At 37.4% G+C, this 15528-nt stretch overlaps 1 protein-coding gene across 1 annotated transcript in view; it reads right to left on the bottom strand.

The window, feature by feature from the left end:
* Nucleotides 1-1717: 1717 nt before the first annotated feature.
* Nucleotides 1718-15528, bottom strand: part of ALG14 (ALG14 UDP-N-acetylglucosaminyltransferase subunit) — an 82740-nt gene continuing 68929 nt past the window's right edge. The window contains exons 4-5 of the mRNA XM_079131041.1: nucleotides 2375-2611; nucleotides 1718-1990 (exon numbers count right to left, since the gene is read on the bottom strand). Coding sequence (XP_078987167.1) covers nucleotides 2381-2611 — 231 coding nt within the window. The 3' untranslated portion in view covers nucleotides 1718-1990; nucleotides 2375-2380. The remainder of the gene's footprint in view (nucleotides 1991-2374; nucleotides 2612-15528) is intronic.

A 15528-nucleotide genomic window follows, 5' to 3' on the forward strand; every position in this document is an offset into this window, starting at 1 on the left:
AGCAGGGAACTGTGCCCCTACTGGAATCTAAATCCAGCCCCCTCTGCTGGTGCAACCTTGAAAACTCGAATTAGCCATAACAACAACACAGAGTAGAGCATGCACTTGTTTACCAAATAACCTGGAACTGAGCAGGAAGATGTAACATGTGCCTCAGTTGGCTCCGAATGTGTGTGCAGCAGCCTGAACTGGGAAAAATATTTCTAAACTTTGAGTGATATAACACACAGATTCTTTCTCTGACATTCCAGGCTAGCCACTGTCTGAGTTAAGGGTCTGCAAAACATCTGGGGCGTATGTTTCTGGAAAAAAAACTTTTGTACAATTCTCCCTGGTCTGATCACTGTAAACTCTGGCTTATAGAGCCTCTGTGGTCAGATTACCTATAGGGCTGGGGAAGCTGTCCTACAGCACTGAACATTAACTGAACTGAACTGAACACAGTTTACTTTTTCTTCTCAACCATCTATACAGGGCCACTTGGGAACAAAGTGCAGAAGAAAGAAAGAGTCAAGCATGAATCAAATGCACATGCTGCTATTACTGAAAAATTACTTTCTCTCTAGAAAAATAGAGGCTTATTATGTCTTGGTCCCTGGTTTTCTCTAGAATGCTATTCCAGGTCTGCAGGTCAGTGGAAACAGAGCTAGTACCTAAGATCTGAGGATTAAAATCAAGTACAATGACCCACCATTTGGTTTCCCCTTGGCAACTGAGTCCAGGTGGCACAGTGCTCACCATTCTGAGATGTCTTCTGCCATGTTTCTCCAACTAAAAAGCTAGGAAAAGGTCTTGATAACAGATGTGTTTACATTACTTGACTCAAAAGAGTTTTTCTAATAGAATAAGAAAGTCTAGATCAACCTCGGCATTTTAAGTTTATGTCACCTTGGGTGATCATGCCTCTTTTAAGCACAATTAATCATTTATCATTTATTTATTAAGTTTATATTGTACTTAGACAAAAAAAGATTTAAGAGGAAAAAAATAATATTGTAAGTGAAGGATTCTCATTTTTTGCTGCTTTATTAAAGGAGCAGAGCTCAGAGGGAGGGGACAAGAGTCTGGTTACTGAAGAGTTTCTGTTGTAGAAGACATGGCACCATTAGGAGCACAAACTCTAGGCAGGACCAGCTACATAATCCATGAGTCCCCTGTTTAAAAATCACTAAGAGGGCCGGGGATGTGGTCCAGTGGTACGGTACAGTGCTTGCTTGCCTAGCATGCAGAAGGTCTCTGGGTTCCATCGCAACACTGCAAAACAACAATAAACTAATTGACTGAATACAAATTTCTAAGAAATCTCAGAGAGTGGACAACAGAGTATTAAACCAAGTGTGGGGCCCCTCCAGAGTGTGAGACCCCATGTGACCTCACAGACCACATACCCATGAAACTGGCCCCACTCTCAAACTACTCTCTACCTGGGCTTAAATCCTGATTTTGCAACTTATTAGGAATGTGACCCTGGAGAAGTCATCTGTAAAATGGGGATAATAATATTCCCTACCTCATCAAGTTCTTATTAGTTTTAAGTAAGACAACATTTGAAAAGTGCTTAGAAGAATATCTGGCATACAGCACACACAATATTAATGTATAGTAAATACAGACTGTAGCAGGTCTAAGTACAGTCAAAATGCCAGAGACAGCTACAGTCATGACATTGTGAATTTACTAAAACATTTCAAACAATGTTTTGAGTTTAGATTTCTGATAAGTAGAATCATGTTTTTATTAGTACAACAATGGTTACCTTTTAGTATATTTTAACAATTAAAAAAGATTTAAGAAGATATTGTGGATTGAGGCCAACTACTCATAAAATAAGACTGAAGAATGAAAAGAGATACTCGTTTATGCTCAAGGTTCTGGAAGCCTGTGGAGTGCAAACTGTCATGAAGCCAATTTAATATAACTGTTTCCTTTATGCTGAAAGAACTCACTGGGGACATCACTGCTTCCATACAGGAAATAAAGTCTGTTGTTTCTGGAAAAAAAAAAAAAAGAATATCTTTTTCTTTTCTTTTTATAATACAGAATACCTTTTTTTTTTTTAAAGCTATAGAACAGGAAATGCTACTAATCATGAAAACTATATTTAGATTAAGGAAAAAATAGCTCTATACGAGTCAAAAGAAAGCTTGCAGGCAGTGCTACATATTTTAACCTAAAAAAGTAATTTGACATACAGAGTAAACTTTTGATGGGTACTGCTTATTAATATCTGTCATAAGAGAAGCCTCAGTTTCTTCGCTAAGTTATCTGCAATTTTTTACTTGTGACTATGGATAATTCTTAGGACTTTCAGAAGATTTTACAATAAACACGATATGGTAATTATCACTGACTGCAAAATTCTAAAGCAACTTGCCATTTGTCAAACAATTCGCCCCAGGTACACAGACTTCGGATACTTCTCCTTAAGAGTCGGCCACTGAACAATGAAGTGATCCGACAGATGAAACAGAATCTTCCCAGACATGGATAAAGTTTCTACTCGGCAGATACTTTCGACATACACGATGATCACTTTCTTCACTCCTAGTATTCCAAGGAGAAGGGCAGATATGCAGATAGGAATACATGTTCCTGGTCCATTACACAACACCTTAAAAAAAATGGAGAAAGTCAAATTAAAATACAGAAGACTAATTTAAATGAGGCATTCTGCATTAAGAACAGTCTGATCTTTAAGGAGATTTATTAGTCTAATAAGTCTTTCCTTGTCAAGCACCAGGATGTAGCAAACTGTGTGGTGTTGAAGCCGCTGTACAGGAGCACTCCACAGGAGTCCCGTGGAACTGTACTGTCTTGGTGCTCCTGCTTACCAGCTGTGTGACTTGGGGCAAATAACTTAACCTCTAACTTCAAGTCCAGTGCCGTGGGCTCACTCAGTACTCATGGGACAGGCAAGTACTGCTCTTCTCTGCTTTGTGGATCTTGAATGTCAAACAAATATAAAGAAAACAGATTCATTCAGTTTTCTTTCCTGTATTAACTTGATCTTGATAATAGGAGAGAACATCTTTAAATGACTATGACATATGATATTTTTGTAGGATATGAAGTCATTTTGGGGTTCAACCAACATGGGATATTCAAGAGAAGGCTACCACATGAATGAGATTTCCCCTTGAGAGGATTTAATGTATCCTTGTAATACACAAGAGTTTTAATGCTTTTGAAATTCTGATAATTTTTTATAGAAAGTCAATGGTTCAAAAATAGTTGAATAATCTAACAAGGGTAATAAAAATTCAACTCAGAGCAACTGCAAAGAATTTGTATGTCTTTGAGGAAAATGAGAAGAAACCTCTTTTATAGAATGGATGAGATAATTTATTACTATTTTCAGAGGAAAAAAATTCATATAATATTTAATTATATGCTCATGTTGATTGAATTTGTAAAACCTAACAAAGCATTTTATTTCATAAGCCATAAAACAGGAGGTTTGTGGTTGTCTACAACATGCCTATTGAGCATGATCTAAAATGTTACATGATCTTTATAGTCCATGGTCCACAAAACTTATCAAGATGTCAGAAAATCTTACAATGGGAAGGGTCTTCAGATATAATGTTTAACCATCCCAGCATTTTAGGGACTCTCTCAGACTGACCAATGGACAAAGAAACAGACATCCTGACTCCCTGTGAACATGGTCAGAACTGTAAAGGTTTGATAAAGGTCATCTGGTCCATGCTTTACCTTCCTGGAGGAATGACCACCTGGAACCCATTCACATAGCTTTGGGAAGAGATAGGGTAGCCTGTTTCAAGAGGGATCTTTCTGTCCTTACTGTAAACCCCTGTTCTTTCATGCAGAACATTTGTTCAGTGTTTCTCTTGAATTATAGCAACTTAATGCTGCCTTCCAGATGAATCTTTAATTTCTATTAAATTGCTCCTATGATTTTTCTTTCATCTTCTTCTTTTTCTTTATTTTTTTTTCTTTGAGAGGGTCTCACTAACTTGGTCAGGCTGGCCTTGTACTGGTAATCCTTCAGCCTCAGCCTCCTGAGTATCTGGGAGTATGGGTGGATGCCACTAAGCCCAGCTATAACCTTTCTTAACAGACTCTCAAGACAGAGTCATAGAACAGTTGGTGGAACAGTGTTAGACTGCAAACTAATTCTGTGACTTTGGGCAATAGTAGTAATGACAATTACCATCACTATTTATAAACAACTACTATGGTCAGTTACTGTACAAAAACATTTAAAAATTTTTTTTGTTTTAGTTGTAGGCGGACACAATACCTTTATTTTATTTTTATGTGGTACTGAGGATCAAACCCAGGGCTTCACGCAAGCTAGGCGAGTGCTTTACCACTGAGCCACAACCCCAGTCCCAAAACATTTTATATATATTTTATTTTAATTATTTCTCATGGCAATCATTGAAAAATGTTTTATTAGCTCTTTCTGCAGATGAGGAAAGTGAGGCAAAGGGAGATAGGCAAGTTGCCTGATCACATGTTTAGGAGGTGGAGAAGTCGCATTGCTTCAGGGCACTTTTTTTCCTTTGTGACTCAGTTATACTATGTAAAAAATGGGGTGGGAGGAATTAAACTAAAATAACTTTCCCAGTTTCAGGATTCTATGATTCTAAAATTAATTTGCATCTACTTTTGTCTTATGTCTCAATTCCAAACTTGCTCTAAATTCTTTTAAGGCTTAGAATTCTAAAAATGCTGACATTCTGGACTGTGTAGGTGGTTTGTTTGTTTTTAGTTGTGGAGCCTGCCCTGTGTATCACAGGATGCTTAGTAGCATCCCTGGCCCCTGTCCACAAGATTCCAGTGGTCCAGACAATCAAGAATAACTTCAAGCACTGCCAAATGTCTCTGGTTGACAACTGCAGGATTAATGTATTTACTAATCCTTGGATTATTTGTGTTGCTTTTCTTAATCTTCTTTTTAATAGTACAGAACAAATTAAAAACTACAGTTAAAAAAGAATATAAGGACTGCTTGTTGAACCTTGAATGTCACAAAAATATTTTCATATTTATTGCTTTTTAAAATGTATATATCCATATGTATTTATTTCAACATCTGGTTGGCCCTCTATATACAAGCTATATATACCCTGAAAGAGATCATGGCATATGATTGGGTATTGGTGGGAGACACACTAACAACCTGGGACAGATCAGAAGTAGAAACTATTAAGGTTAAAGTAGAAACTGAAAGTACATTTTTTGGTTATATCAGTTGCATGTCTCCATACAATGAGGTACTTTACTATAAAAGTCCCAGTTACGATGATAAAACCATAGGATCATAAATCAAGAATTGAAAAAAAAGGGGAGGGAGAATGGGTATGTAGTTCAGTAGTAGAACACTTATCTAGCATGTACTTCATGATCCCCAGCACTGCCAACTAATCTTAAAGAAGCCAACTAATCTTAAAAAAGCCAACTAATCTTAAGGAAAACCACTTTTAATTAAGCACAAGTTTTAACTCTGAGTTGCAGAAGGCATTTTTTTTTTTTTAATGTGGGTTGTAGAGTTTTTGTTATTCAAAGCAGAGAGACTTAGCCCAGGTATTGGAACAAAAAAGTTCATTGAGGCAGCCTGGCTAAAGATGATGTTAAACAACATAAACGTTAGAGCTGTCTCTTTAATTTTATTAAAAACAAAACAAATTTTCTTCATATTTCCATTTCTGAAGATAAAAATTTTTAATGAATGCAGAAACAGTGCCCTGGTCATCTCTCTTCCTCATTACACTGTAAGCTATTTATAGGTAGGGTCCATTTCTAGAACAATCTATACTCTGCAACTGGAACAAAATAGGCTAAAAAGAAAAGGGAAGGATAGAAAACAGCAAGTGGGTGAGGAAAGGGTGAATCTTTCTTTGCCTGTCCTGTGTGGAGTCAAACACCATCCCCCTTTGACAGACAATTTGAAACTCTACCATAAATACTTAACATAAACACTTATGTGGTTAGCTGCCATGTTGTCTGTTAACTCAGTTTTTATTTATTTCTTCAGTCATCCCACATCTGTTCACCTTTTTTCTCAGAAGAACCACTATACCCCTTGCTTTCAATTTAAGTGTTTGAATAGAGTTGACTCCACATCTGGCTATAAGAAAAGGACATATGACTCCTATCTGACCAATCACAGCGTCAAAAGTCACCGGTTCAGGGAAGAGTACATAATGCAGTCTGAAACTCATACGCTTAGTGGACCATTTGTTGTGGCTGCTGAGAGCAGCACCTTTTCTTTCTTTCTTTTTTTTTTTTTTTTTCTCTGTTCTGGAACTCAGGAGGATGTGGACCTGGAACCGTTAACATCTTGCTCACCACCATGTAGAGAGCTTGAAAATGAAGCCATTACAAAGCAGAGCAGGAAGATGAAGACAGGTCATGTCCCAAAAGCAGTATTTAAGATCCATGAACCCAGCTGTGCCTGAAGGAACCAGATCTCTTCCTAGACTTGCCAGGTATGTGAGGGAATATGTTCCATTTTTGCTTAAGCCATTCTGAATCAGGATTTCTGTCACTGGCAATAAAAGGCATACTGACAGTCCTTTATCTACCTCTGACTGGCCTCTGACCATCTGTGACACTAACCAGTAGGTATTCAATATATATCTACTGGATGAATTATCATCAATAAATCAACTTCTTCCAGAGCAGAAGTCCAAGAGATGTACTAAAGATAATGTAAGTTATGAGTCTAGAAAACAGAAAGAGGACGCGGGCTACATATTTACAAACATGAAGTTGGGGTGTAGATGAAGACAGATCAAGGATTAAGAACACTTATAACAGGATTTCTGTTCTGCAGATTTGGGTCACCACAGGTCCAGTCCCATTGGCTGAAACATTTGCATGTATGAAAAGACATATTTAACTTGAATAGTCTGAACTAAACTCCTCATCCAGTAGATACCCCCACCCATACAGAATCTGGGCCAAGACTTTTAGGATCCTGAGTTGGTTATAGGTCAGAGATCATGTAGTTGAAGATGACCCAAGAGAAAACATGGGAAGGTGAGGCTGAAAGCTGTACAGAATAAAACTTAAGGATACTGGATAAGAGTAATACAACCATCCATTTTGGTCTCTGTATCTTCCAGCCATATTTTTTCATTGCTTGATCCACTCCAAGTGATACTTTTATGAAAAATGATAAAAGGCACTTGATTTCCAAGAACAATATTTTCTGAATTTCCACAGATGGTGGATGACTGAAGGATTTAGGAGCTTTCTCAGTTCCTTATCTGTGGTGCCTTTGTAGTGTACTTCTCAGCCTGTAACCAAATAGCCTTCAAAGTCTACAGTCATAACATGATGAACAAGCCTGATCTTGTTCATTTCAAACTAGCTATTTTACCCTTACATGGGAAAACAGCGCCCATACTAAGTTGGTAGTTCACTTCCTTACCCTGAAGTTCTATCATAAAAAATAAATACACAAATAAAATAAAAACTTTTAAAAAAAGCTTTTTGTCAGAAGGGTCAGCACAGTAACTCCAGAGACTGAGGTGGGAGTATCACAAGTTTGAGACGAGCCTCAACAATTTAGTGAGAGCTCAGTGGTAAAGTACCCCTGGGTTCAAAAAATAAAATTAGACCATGCCTGCTTAGCATTATCGCTAAAGACCACTGTCAGGCAAACCATTGTTTTCCCAACCTTCTACTTTCAGTTGAGGAAACTCAATCTTTTAGTTTTCCTGTTCTCTGAACCAAATGGTCAAAGTTACTATTTCCTGCCCTCTTGGTCTTTTTTTGTTTGTTTCCATTGTATTTTCAAGCCACTAAAATGTTTTCACCAAGATCTTTGAACCTACAAATCCAGCATTTTTTCCTTTTGTTTTCTCCACACCCTGTATTAAGCACAGCTCTCAGAAGCAGAGACCTAGAGCTAGATGCAGTCTCAGAGAATCATTTAGTTCAATCCCCTCCCTTTAGCCTGAAGATGAAGGAAAGAGATTGACATTTACTGGGCACCCACTACTTGCTAGGCACAGAGCCCTAAAGTGAGGCATTTTACATAATTACAGTAGTTTCTCTGTATCTATGGGCATGTGTTCCAAGATATCCAGTGGATGCTTGAAACCACAGATAGTAATGATCTCTACATATGCTATGCTTTTCCTATATATATATAAAACATATAACAAAGTTTAATTTATAAATTAGGCACAGTAAGAGATTACCAACAATTAATAATAAAATACAACAATTATAGCAATATAGCAGGTCTTAGCAACCCCCGAACACAAGTATTTTTGGTTTTTTTATTAAATTAGAACTTTTACCTTTTCACTCAAAGGAAACACTTTATGGTTTCTCTTCAGCATATTCAAAATATTAGCATGCTACTCTTGAGATTTGGGGCCATAATTTAAAAAATAAGGGTTGTTTTAACACAAGAACTATGAATCTGAAACAGTAAATGTGATAACAAAGAGGGCTACTAAGTCATTATCGAGGAGACATGTATACAGCATGGATACGATGGGACGAAAGGATGATTCATGTACTGGGCAGGACAGAAGGGGACAATGCAGGATTTAATCATTACTCATAACAGCACACAATTTAAAATTTACAGATTATTTCTAGAATTTTCATTTAGTATTTTCAGATGCAGTTGACCATAGGTAACTGAAATTGCAGAAAGTGAAACCTCAGATGGGTGGGTGGAAAGGCACTACCATACCTCATTTAAACCCTACAATAGTCTTGTGAGATAGATGTTGCTAAATCAGTTTTTAGACACAGAGACGAAGGCATAAAAAAATTAAGTAACCTATGCAAGATCACATGGATGATTAATGACTCAGCTGATACTTAAACCCAAGCTTCTTTGAGGCTTCTCCTCTCTATCACACTGGCCCATTTTGGGCCCTACCAACCAGATCCTGTATTAGTGGATGTAGGCTTAAGGCAAAGAGGCTCCAGGGTAGATAATGACACAGAAAATTTAATTGAAGTTTATGTTATGGCAATTGCTGTTAACATTTTATAGTTTTAATAGAGAAATCAGTGGCACATTATCTTGTAGTATTAGACTACGAAAGTTTTTCCAAAAATAGTGAAATAGTTAAATTGAAAAAAAAAAAAAAAGGGAATACCCTTTCTAACAGGAAGAATTGCTTTAAATTCAAAGTAATTATATAACTGACTTCTGTCAAGGAACTTTCTTAAGTAGGAAAGTGATATTTTCCCTGTGATCTTTCTTCAATCTTTAAAAAAATATTTATTAGTACATTATAGTTATATATAATAGTAGAGTTCATTTTGACATATTAAAAAATGCATATAACAGTTTGCTCCATTTCAATTCTCAGTATTTCCTCTTTCCCTCCCTACTTCCCTCCCTCCAATCCCTTTCTTACTTTTTATACATGTTATATTTCTATCTTATTGAACAAAAAACTGGTCTGCAACTTTCCTTAAACATTTTATGTACAGACTATTTTTGACTCTAAAAAGGTTTAAGAATTTTTATAGAGGATTATCTGATTTCTTAATCATGAATCAGATTTATAAGGACACTTATGAGACAGTGGTTGCAGAAGAGAGAGAGAGAGAGAGAGAGAGAGAGAGAGAGAGAGAGAGAAATGTAGAGAAAAAGGCAGATACACATATGTACTTAAAGATAGAAATATAGATATACAGGTAGAGAAAAAGACAGATATATACATATACTTAAAGCCAATGAAATAGAGGCAAGAAGACAGAATTTGACAAACAGATGCATTAATTAGCTGTGTTCTTGGTATGGTTAAAGAACATGTACTTTGGAGCCAATTTTGCATTCCACATCTTGAATAAGCTGCTAAGGTCCTCCAAAGAACATGTGCTTTACTCTGTGCACTCAAGCTTTCAAAGGTTGTTTTCCTTTAATTGTCCACCCACATATTTTCCAAACTCCTAGCAATGGTGCACTCCCACAATTAGTAACTTTCAGAAGTAGAATAATACTGCTTGTCAAAATTAGGAGTTTCAAGGTTCTTATTAAGTTTAGCTGATATATGTTAAGTATGCTTGGCTGCACTGGTGACTCTCCTACTACTGTGGTCTCGAAAGACAGCAGCACTGGTAGGAACTGAGGGACACAATGAGTTCATCCCAGTTCTACTCAGAGAGGGTACCACTGAAACCACCAAATAGAGAAACAACTCTATACTAATGTTTCTCAGGATTTCACATCACATTCATTCAGGAGTGTTTATCAAAAATATCGTTCTAAACCAGAATCCCTGGGCCTAGAGCCTAGAAATATGCATTTCAACAAGTTCCCAGATGCTTCTGATACATAGTAGCACTTGAACACTTCTGTTCTCTACTATAGGAAGTGGCCAGCAATCTATAGGCATGACATTCCTGTCTGCTTTCATTCCTACAAAAGGAGTCTGTGTATGCTAAGAAGAAAAGCAATAGGGAGGAATAAAGGTACAACTCATGAGCATCAAAGGCCATTCCCTTGACCTGATCAAAACCATTTTGGGGGACAAGCAGTCCATCTGAACAATTCTTGAGGGGTTTTTCATTCAGTGAGTCCAAGGTTCCTAGTAGCAGAGAGAACTGCCCAATATTGGGAAGCTCAGCCAGAGCACCTCTCCCTCTGTTAAGACGTCCAGTTCTCTCTTAGAAAAAAAATATTCCTGGGAGAATTCCTATCTTTAGGGCTATCAGCTCCTTAATTGTCTGCTAATGATTTTTTAAAAAGAGCAGTTGGATAACCTATTATTGGTCCTCTCTCATCCTGCAAGAATTAACTCTCTTTTCTTCCCACTTGAATAAATCCTATTCTTTTACATTCAAAAAACAAAACAAAGCAAAAGAACAACAAAGAGGAGTAGTTGGGATTCACAGAATATGGGCATAATACAGGGAAGGCACATGAGGGGTAGAGGAGAGAAAGACATAAACATGGAGGTGGCAGGAGACAAGGTACCCTATCCCTACCACTTTAAGTCACCTTAGCTACCAAGGTGTCTCATCCCTGCTAAAAGAGTAAGTAGGGAATGTCATGCTGCTCATGCTTGGTATCACATACTACCTGGGATTTTGGGGAGGCAATGGCTAGGAAAGTAGGGCCTCATTGGCAGGGCTCAGTCTATCAGCAGCACCGGAATGAAGCCTCTGCCAGGGTAGTTTTAAAACAGGTGAAACAGGTTTTAATGCAGTAAGTAATTCAGGAAATATCTTGTCTGAAAAAAACCCCAAATTTCATTAAGGAAAAGATTCTCAGTCACTGTGGTGAGAATACTAAACGTCCAGGTTTTCAAGTTCCATTACTTAATCTCCTATCTCTTGAAACAACAGTTTCTGCCTAATTGCATTCAAGATGGAATATCTAAGATATGATAGTCCCGGGAAAAGACAGTGGGGAGAACATGGACGCCGAGCCAGAAAGCCTGGGATGGACGCCTGGTTTCATCCAGTCCAATAACATTGGCTAGTTATTTTCCTCATCTGTAAAATGAGTATTTGAATGGTACTCACCCATGGAGTGAGGCAAAGTCAGCAAAGTACTTGGATCACAGCCAGTGCCAAACGTATCTTTGCTACTGTTATTCTTAGTTTCTCTACCTCAGGGTTGCCTCACGACAAATACCTACAGATGGGTCTGAGAGTTGAATGGGGAATGGAATCTTTGTGGCTTATGTAGAGCTGATGTTCTTTCAAGACTGACAGTGGCTCTTATGATTAAATTGCAGTCTTCCCTCCTCGTGCAAATCCTCCTGAGGGTACTGCTGGGCCACAGTCCAAGCATCTTCTGTTGGGGCAGCAGGTTCTCAGGTTCTCGTTTGAGAACCTCTTTTAAGGAAAAAAGAGGTGGGGATAGAGAATAAGCCCCTATTTTGTGTGGTTCAGCCAAAATCAAATGATGTACACCAAATTATTTACTGGTAGGACTTTTCAGGGCAAGATTTAAAATAAAATTTTGTTGAAGAATTTGGACAGCCCATTCTAGGGTGTAAAATGTTGTTGTCTGAACCAGAGTTAAATCATGCTTCCTGAGTCTGACAGCGTTTCCAGGGAGAGTAAGTGTCATGCAGGCTTCAATGCCACACAGTCCATTGTTGCTCATGACTCCTGCCTCCATGGCCATCCAACCCCATTCAGCATTCTCTACCAGACCACTGTGGTGTGAGTCTTTGAAATTGAGAGTTGTGTATGAAAACAAAACTAGGCCCCTTTTGGTTGGGGGAAATGTTGACAGTGGGAAGGCATGAAAGGGAACAGAAGCAAGGCACTCACATGTTTGATAGACACTAACTTAAATGTTAACGATAGGCAAGTTTGTTAAAATTCAAGTTGTAATTCTAAAAACTACCATCAGCTCATTACTCTGGGTTGTCTCATTTCTATGTCTTTATTATGAAATTTGTTCATAAATCAATCGTTATATCCTAAGCAGGACAGCACAGTATAACTATTAGACTATGTTATGTAGCCTTAGACTATCTGTCTTTAAATCTAGTCTCTGCTGCCTAGTCATCAAACTTTGGGCAAGTCAATATTCTTTCTTATGCCCCAGTTTTCTTATTTGTATAAAAGGGATAAAAATTGCAGGTAACTAACTCACAGAGTTGCTTCATAAGTTAGTATGTGTAAGGTATTACAGTGGTACTTAGCATTATTCTTGGCACTAGGGCCTGGGAAGATGAGTTAAGTCACCAGGAGGTTTACAATCTAGAGATGTGGTAGTACATTCAGCCCTTATCATGTGCTTAACACAAAAACAGGTTCCAAAAATGTTTCAGGGGAAATCTGCTGAAATTGTTCCTTCACTGTTAAATGACTAGCAGTACTGGGTAGTTTTAATATCACAATACCTCAGAAAACACCTGGTTTTATACAAATATAAACAAAAGCTTTTATAATATGCCATTAGTTACATACACATTCTTCAATTCTGAAAGTCTCTAAAAACTATGAAATAAAGTGAGATGCTTCAGTCTTTAAACAAATAGAAAAAACAGGTTTTCCATATTTCATGTAATTATTTACAAAAACTTAAAAAAAGTGTATGCTAACTACTGATGTGCCCAATAATGCTCTGCTATGAGGGGCACAGAGTGCTAAGTCCAATAAATGTAACTTTTGGATAATATATAGACAGAAAAGGGTGAAAAAAGAATAGCATAGGTATTCTAAGGCCATAAAAATCTGTCCCATTTTTTTTTCCCTTCCACCCTGCAAAAAAGAGTATTCACCCACCTTTCTTGTTCATTGTTTTTAGAGCCCTGATTTAAAAATCCAAAAGTTCTTATAACATCCTATGAAAACAGCCTACAAAGACAGAAGTCATTCCAGGGATCAAATTCCCTCTGTCCCAGGTAATTTAAGGCAAAAGAAGGATGCAATTTTAAAAACTCAAAAGAAAATAAAGACACAGTCCAAAATATAAGCATCTAATTAAGTATGTATTTTGTTAGATTTTTTTCTCTGTAGGGGAGACAAAATATCACGTGCTTTATTTGAATGGTTATATATAATTATGTGTGAGACAGGAGAGTCTATACAACATGCTGATATTCTTGAAAACACGTGGCCCCCAAGTGTCCCCAACACATTAGTTTACTTCTTCCGTCTCCTCTTTTTTTCCCTCTCTTTCAGTGAAAGACAAAACTCTGGGTTACACCATACCAGGAACTTCACCCTGCCAGGGGATTTCCTGTGGGGAACAGGTCCAGCTTCTCATACTGCTCAAGTCCATCTTTCCTTTTTTTTTTCCTTTAAATATATTTTTAGTTGTTAATGAACCTCTATTTAACTTATTTATTTATATGTGGTGCTGAGAACTGAACCCAGGGCCTCACTCATGCTAGGAAAGTGTTCTACCACCAAGCTACAAACCCAGCCCCTCTATCTGTCCTTTGACTCCAAATGTCATTCCCAGGCTGGATTCTCTATGGTAACCCTCTAATCCTGCCAGGGAAGGACCTCTGGCAGCACGGTCATTGGAAATCATTTTTTTTTTTTTCTTTTGCGGTGCTGGGGATCGAACCCAGGGCCCTGTGCTTGCAAAGCAAGCACTTTACCAACTGAGCCATCTCCCCAGCCCTGGAAATCTTATTATTTAACTTTATGGGCCTCCTATCTGATTTCTCTTTTCCCTTCTCACCTAGACTCGACCCATTTTATTCTGAAAACCTCTTCAAAATGGCCCTACTCTTTTTTTTTTTTTTGGGTGCTGGGGATCGAACCCAGGGCCTTCTGCTTGTAAGGCAAGCACTCTACTGACTGAGCTATCTCCCCAGCCCCAAAATGGCCCTACTCTTGACCTCCACTGCCCCTACCTGGTATGGAACCATCTCCCCTCTCACCTGGCTCATTCGAACCTCCTACCAGCTTTCCCGGCCTCATCCTCTCCTCTGTTTCACTCTCCACAGTGCTGCTACATGACTTTTTCCTAAAATGCGTATCTGGTCATGTCATTATTTATTTTATTTTTTTCTTTTTCCATTTAAAAATGTATTTACCTGAAAGTAATTGAACTTGCAGAAAAGTTGCACAGATGGGAAAACCATACTATAGTCTTTGTCCAGATTTATCTATTTTAACATTTTGATCTATTTGCAATCTCCTCTCTCCACACACATAAACAAACAAAAAATAGTCATTCCTGAATATTTGAGACATGTCATATATCATGTACTTTTTCCTTGAATATTTTATTGTATATTGAGAGAATTCACTTAAATACTCAATTATCAATGGTAAATTATTAAATTATTATTAAATTTAACATTGGCACCAAGTTTTTAACTAATTTCTCATCAATGTTCCACTTTTGTCAATTTATCCAGTAGTATCTTCTGGCTTTATTTTTATTTTAAATCTCCATTACAGAATCTAGTCTAGAATCACATATTGCATTTAGTTGTTATGTGTCTTTAGTATCCTTTAACCTGGAAGTTTCTCAATCCACTTTTTTTTTTTTTTTTTTTTTTTTTTTGCGGTGCTGGGGATCGAACCCAGGGCCTTGTGCTTGCAAGACAAGCACTCTACCAACTGAGCTATCTCCCCAGCCCCTCTCAATTCACTTTTTATATGACTTTTTCTTTTTTATTTGTTATTTATTTTAAAAAATAAAAAAGTGGTACATCATTTATTTTCTGTGGATCCTTGCTCTCTTCAAAATATGGCCTAAATAATCTGCATTAAAAGGTTCACTGTTGAGTGAGTTTTAGGAAATACTGTTGTTCATCAGTACTGTGGTTTCAGGCTCGCCTGAATTATTTTCTATGTGATTGAAACTCATAAGTATTGTTTCAATTAATAGAACAATAAATGTGAGGAACCAAGAAATAAATTCTCATGTTTGTAGCATGTATTTCTGGTGACCATTCAGGTATAACCAGTTTTGTAGTTCCAAAGCAGACTAAATTGTTTAAAATGCTTTCTTTGTCCAAATTAATGAGTTCTGAAACACATAAGCCAGGATTAGCAACGATTTGGCCAATATGAATGAATTCAATCCACGCTAACTGGAAATCAAAAGCTTTAGGTCTAGTATTCTCACATTCCAAACAAAACACA

The sequence above is a fragment of the Sciurus vulgaris genome (assembly GCF_902686455.1).
Source record: "Sciurus vulgaris genome assembly, chromosome: 1".
Classification (NCBI taxonomy): domain Eukaryota; kingdom Metazoa; phylum Chordata; class Mammalia; order Rodentia; family Sciuridae; genus Sciurus; species Sciurus vulgaris.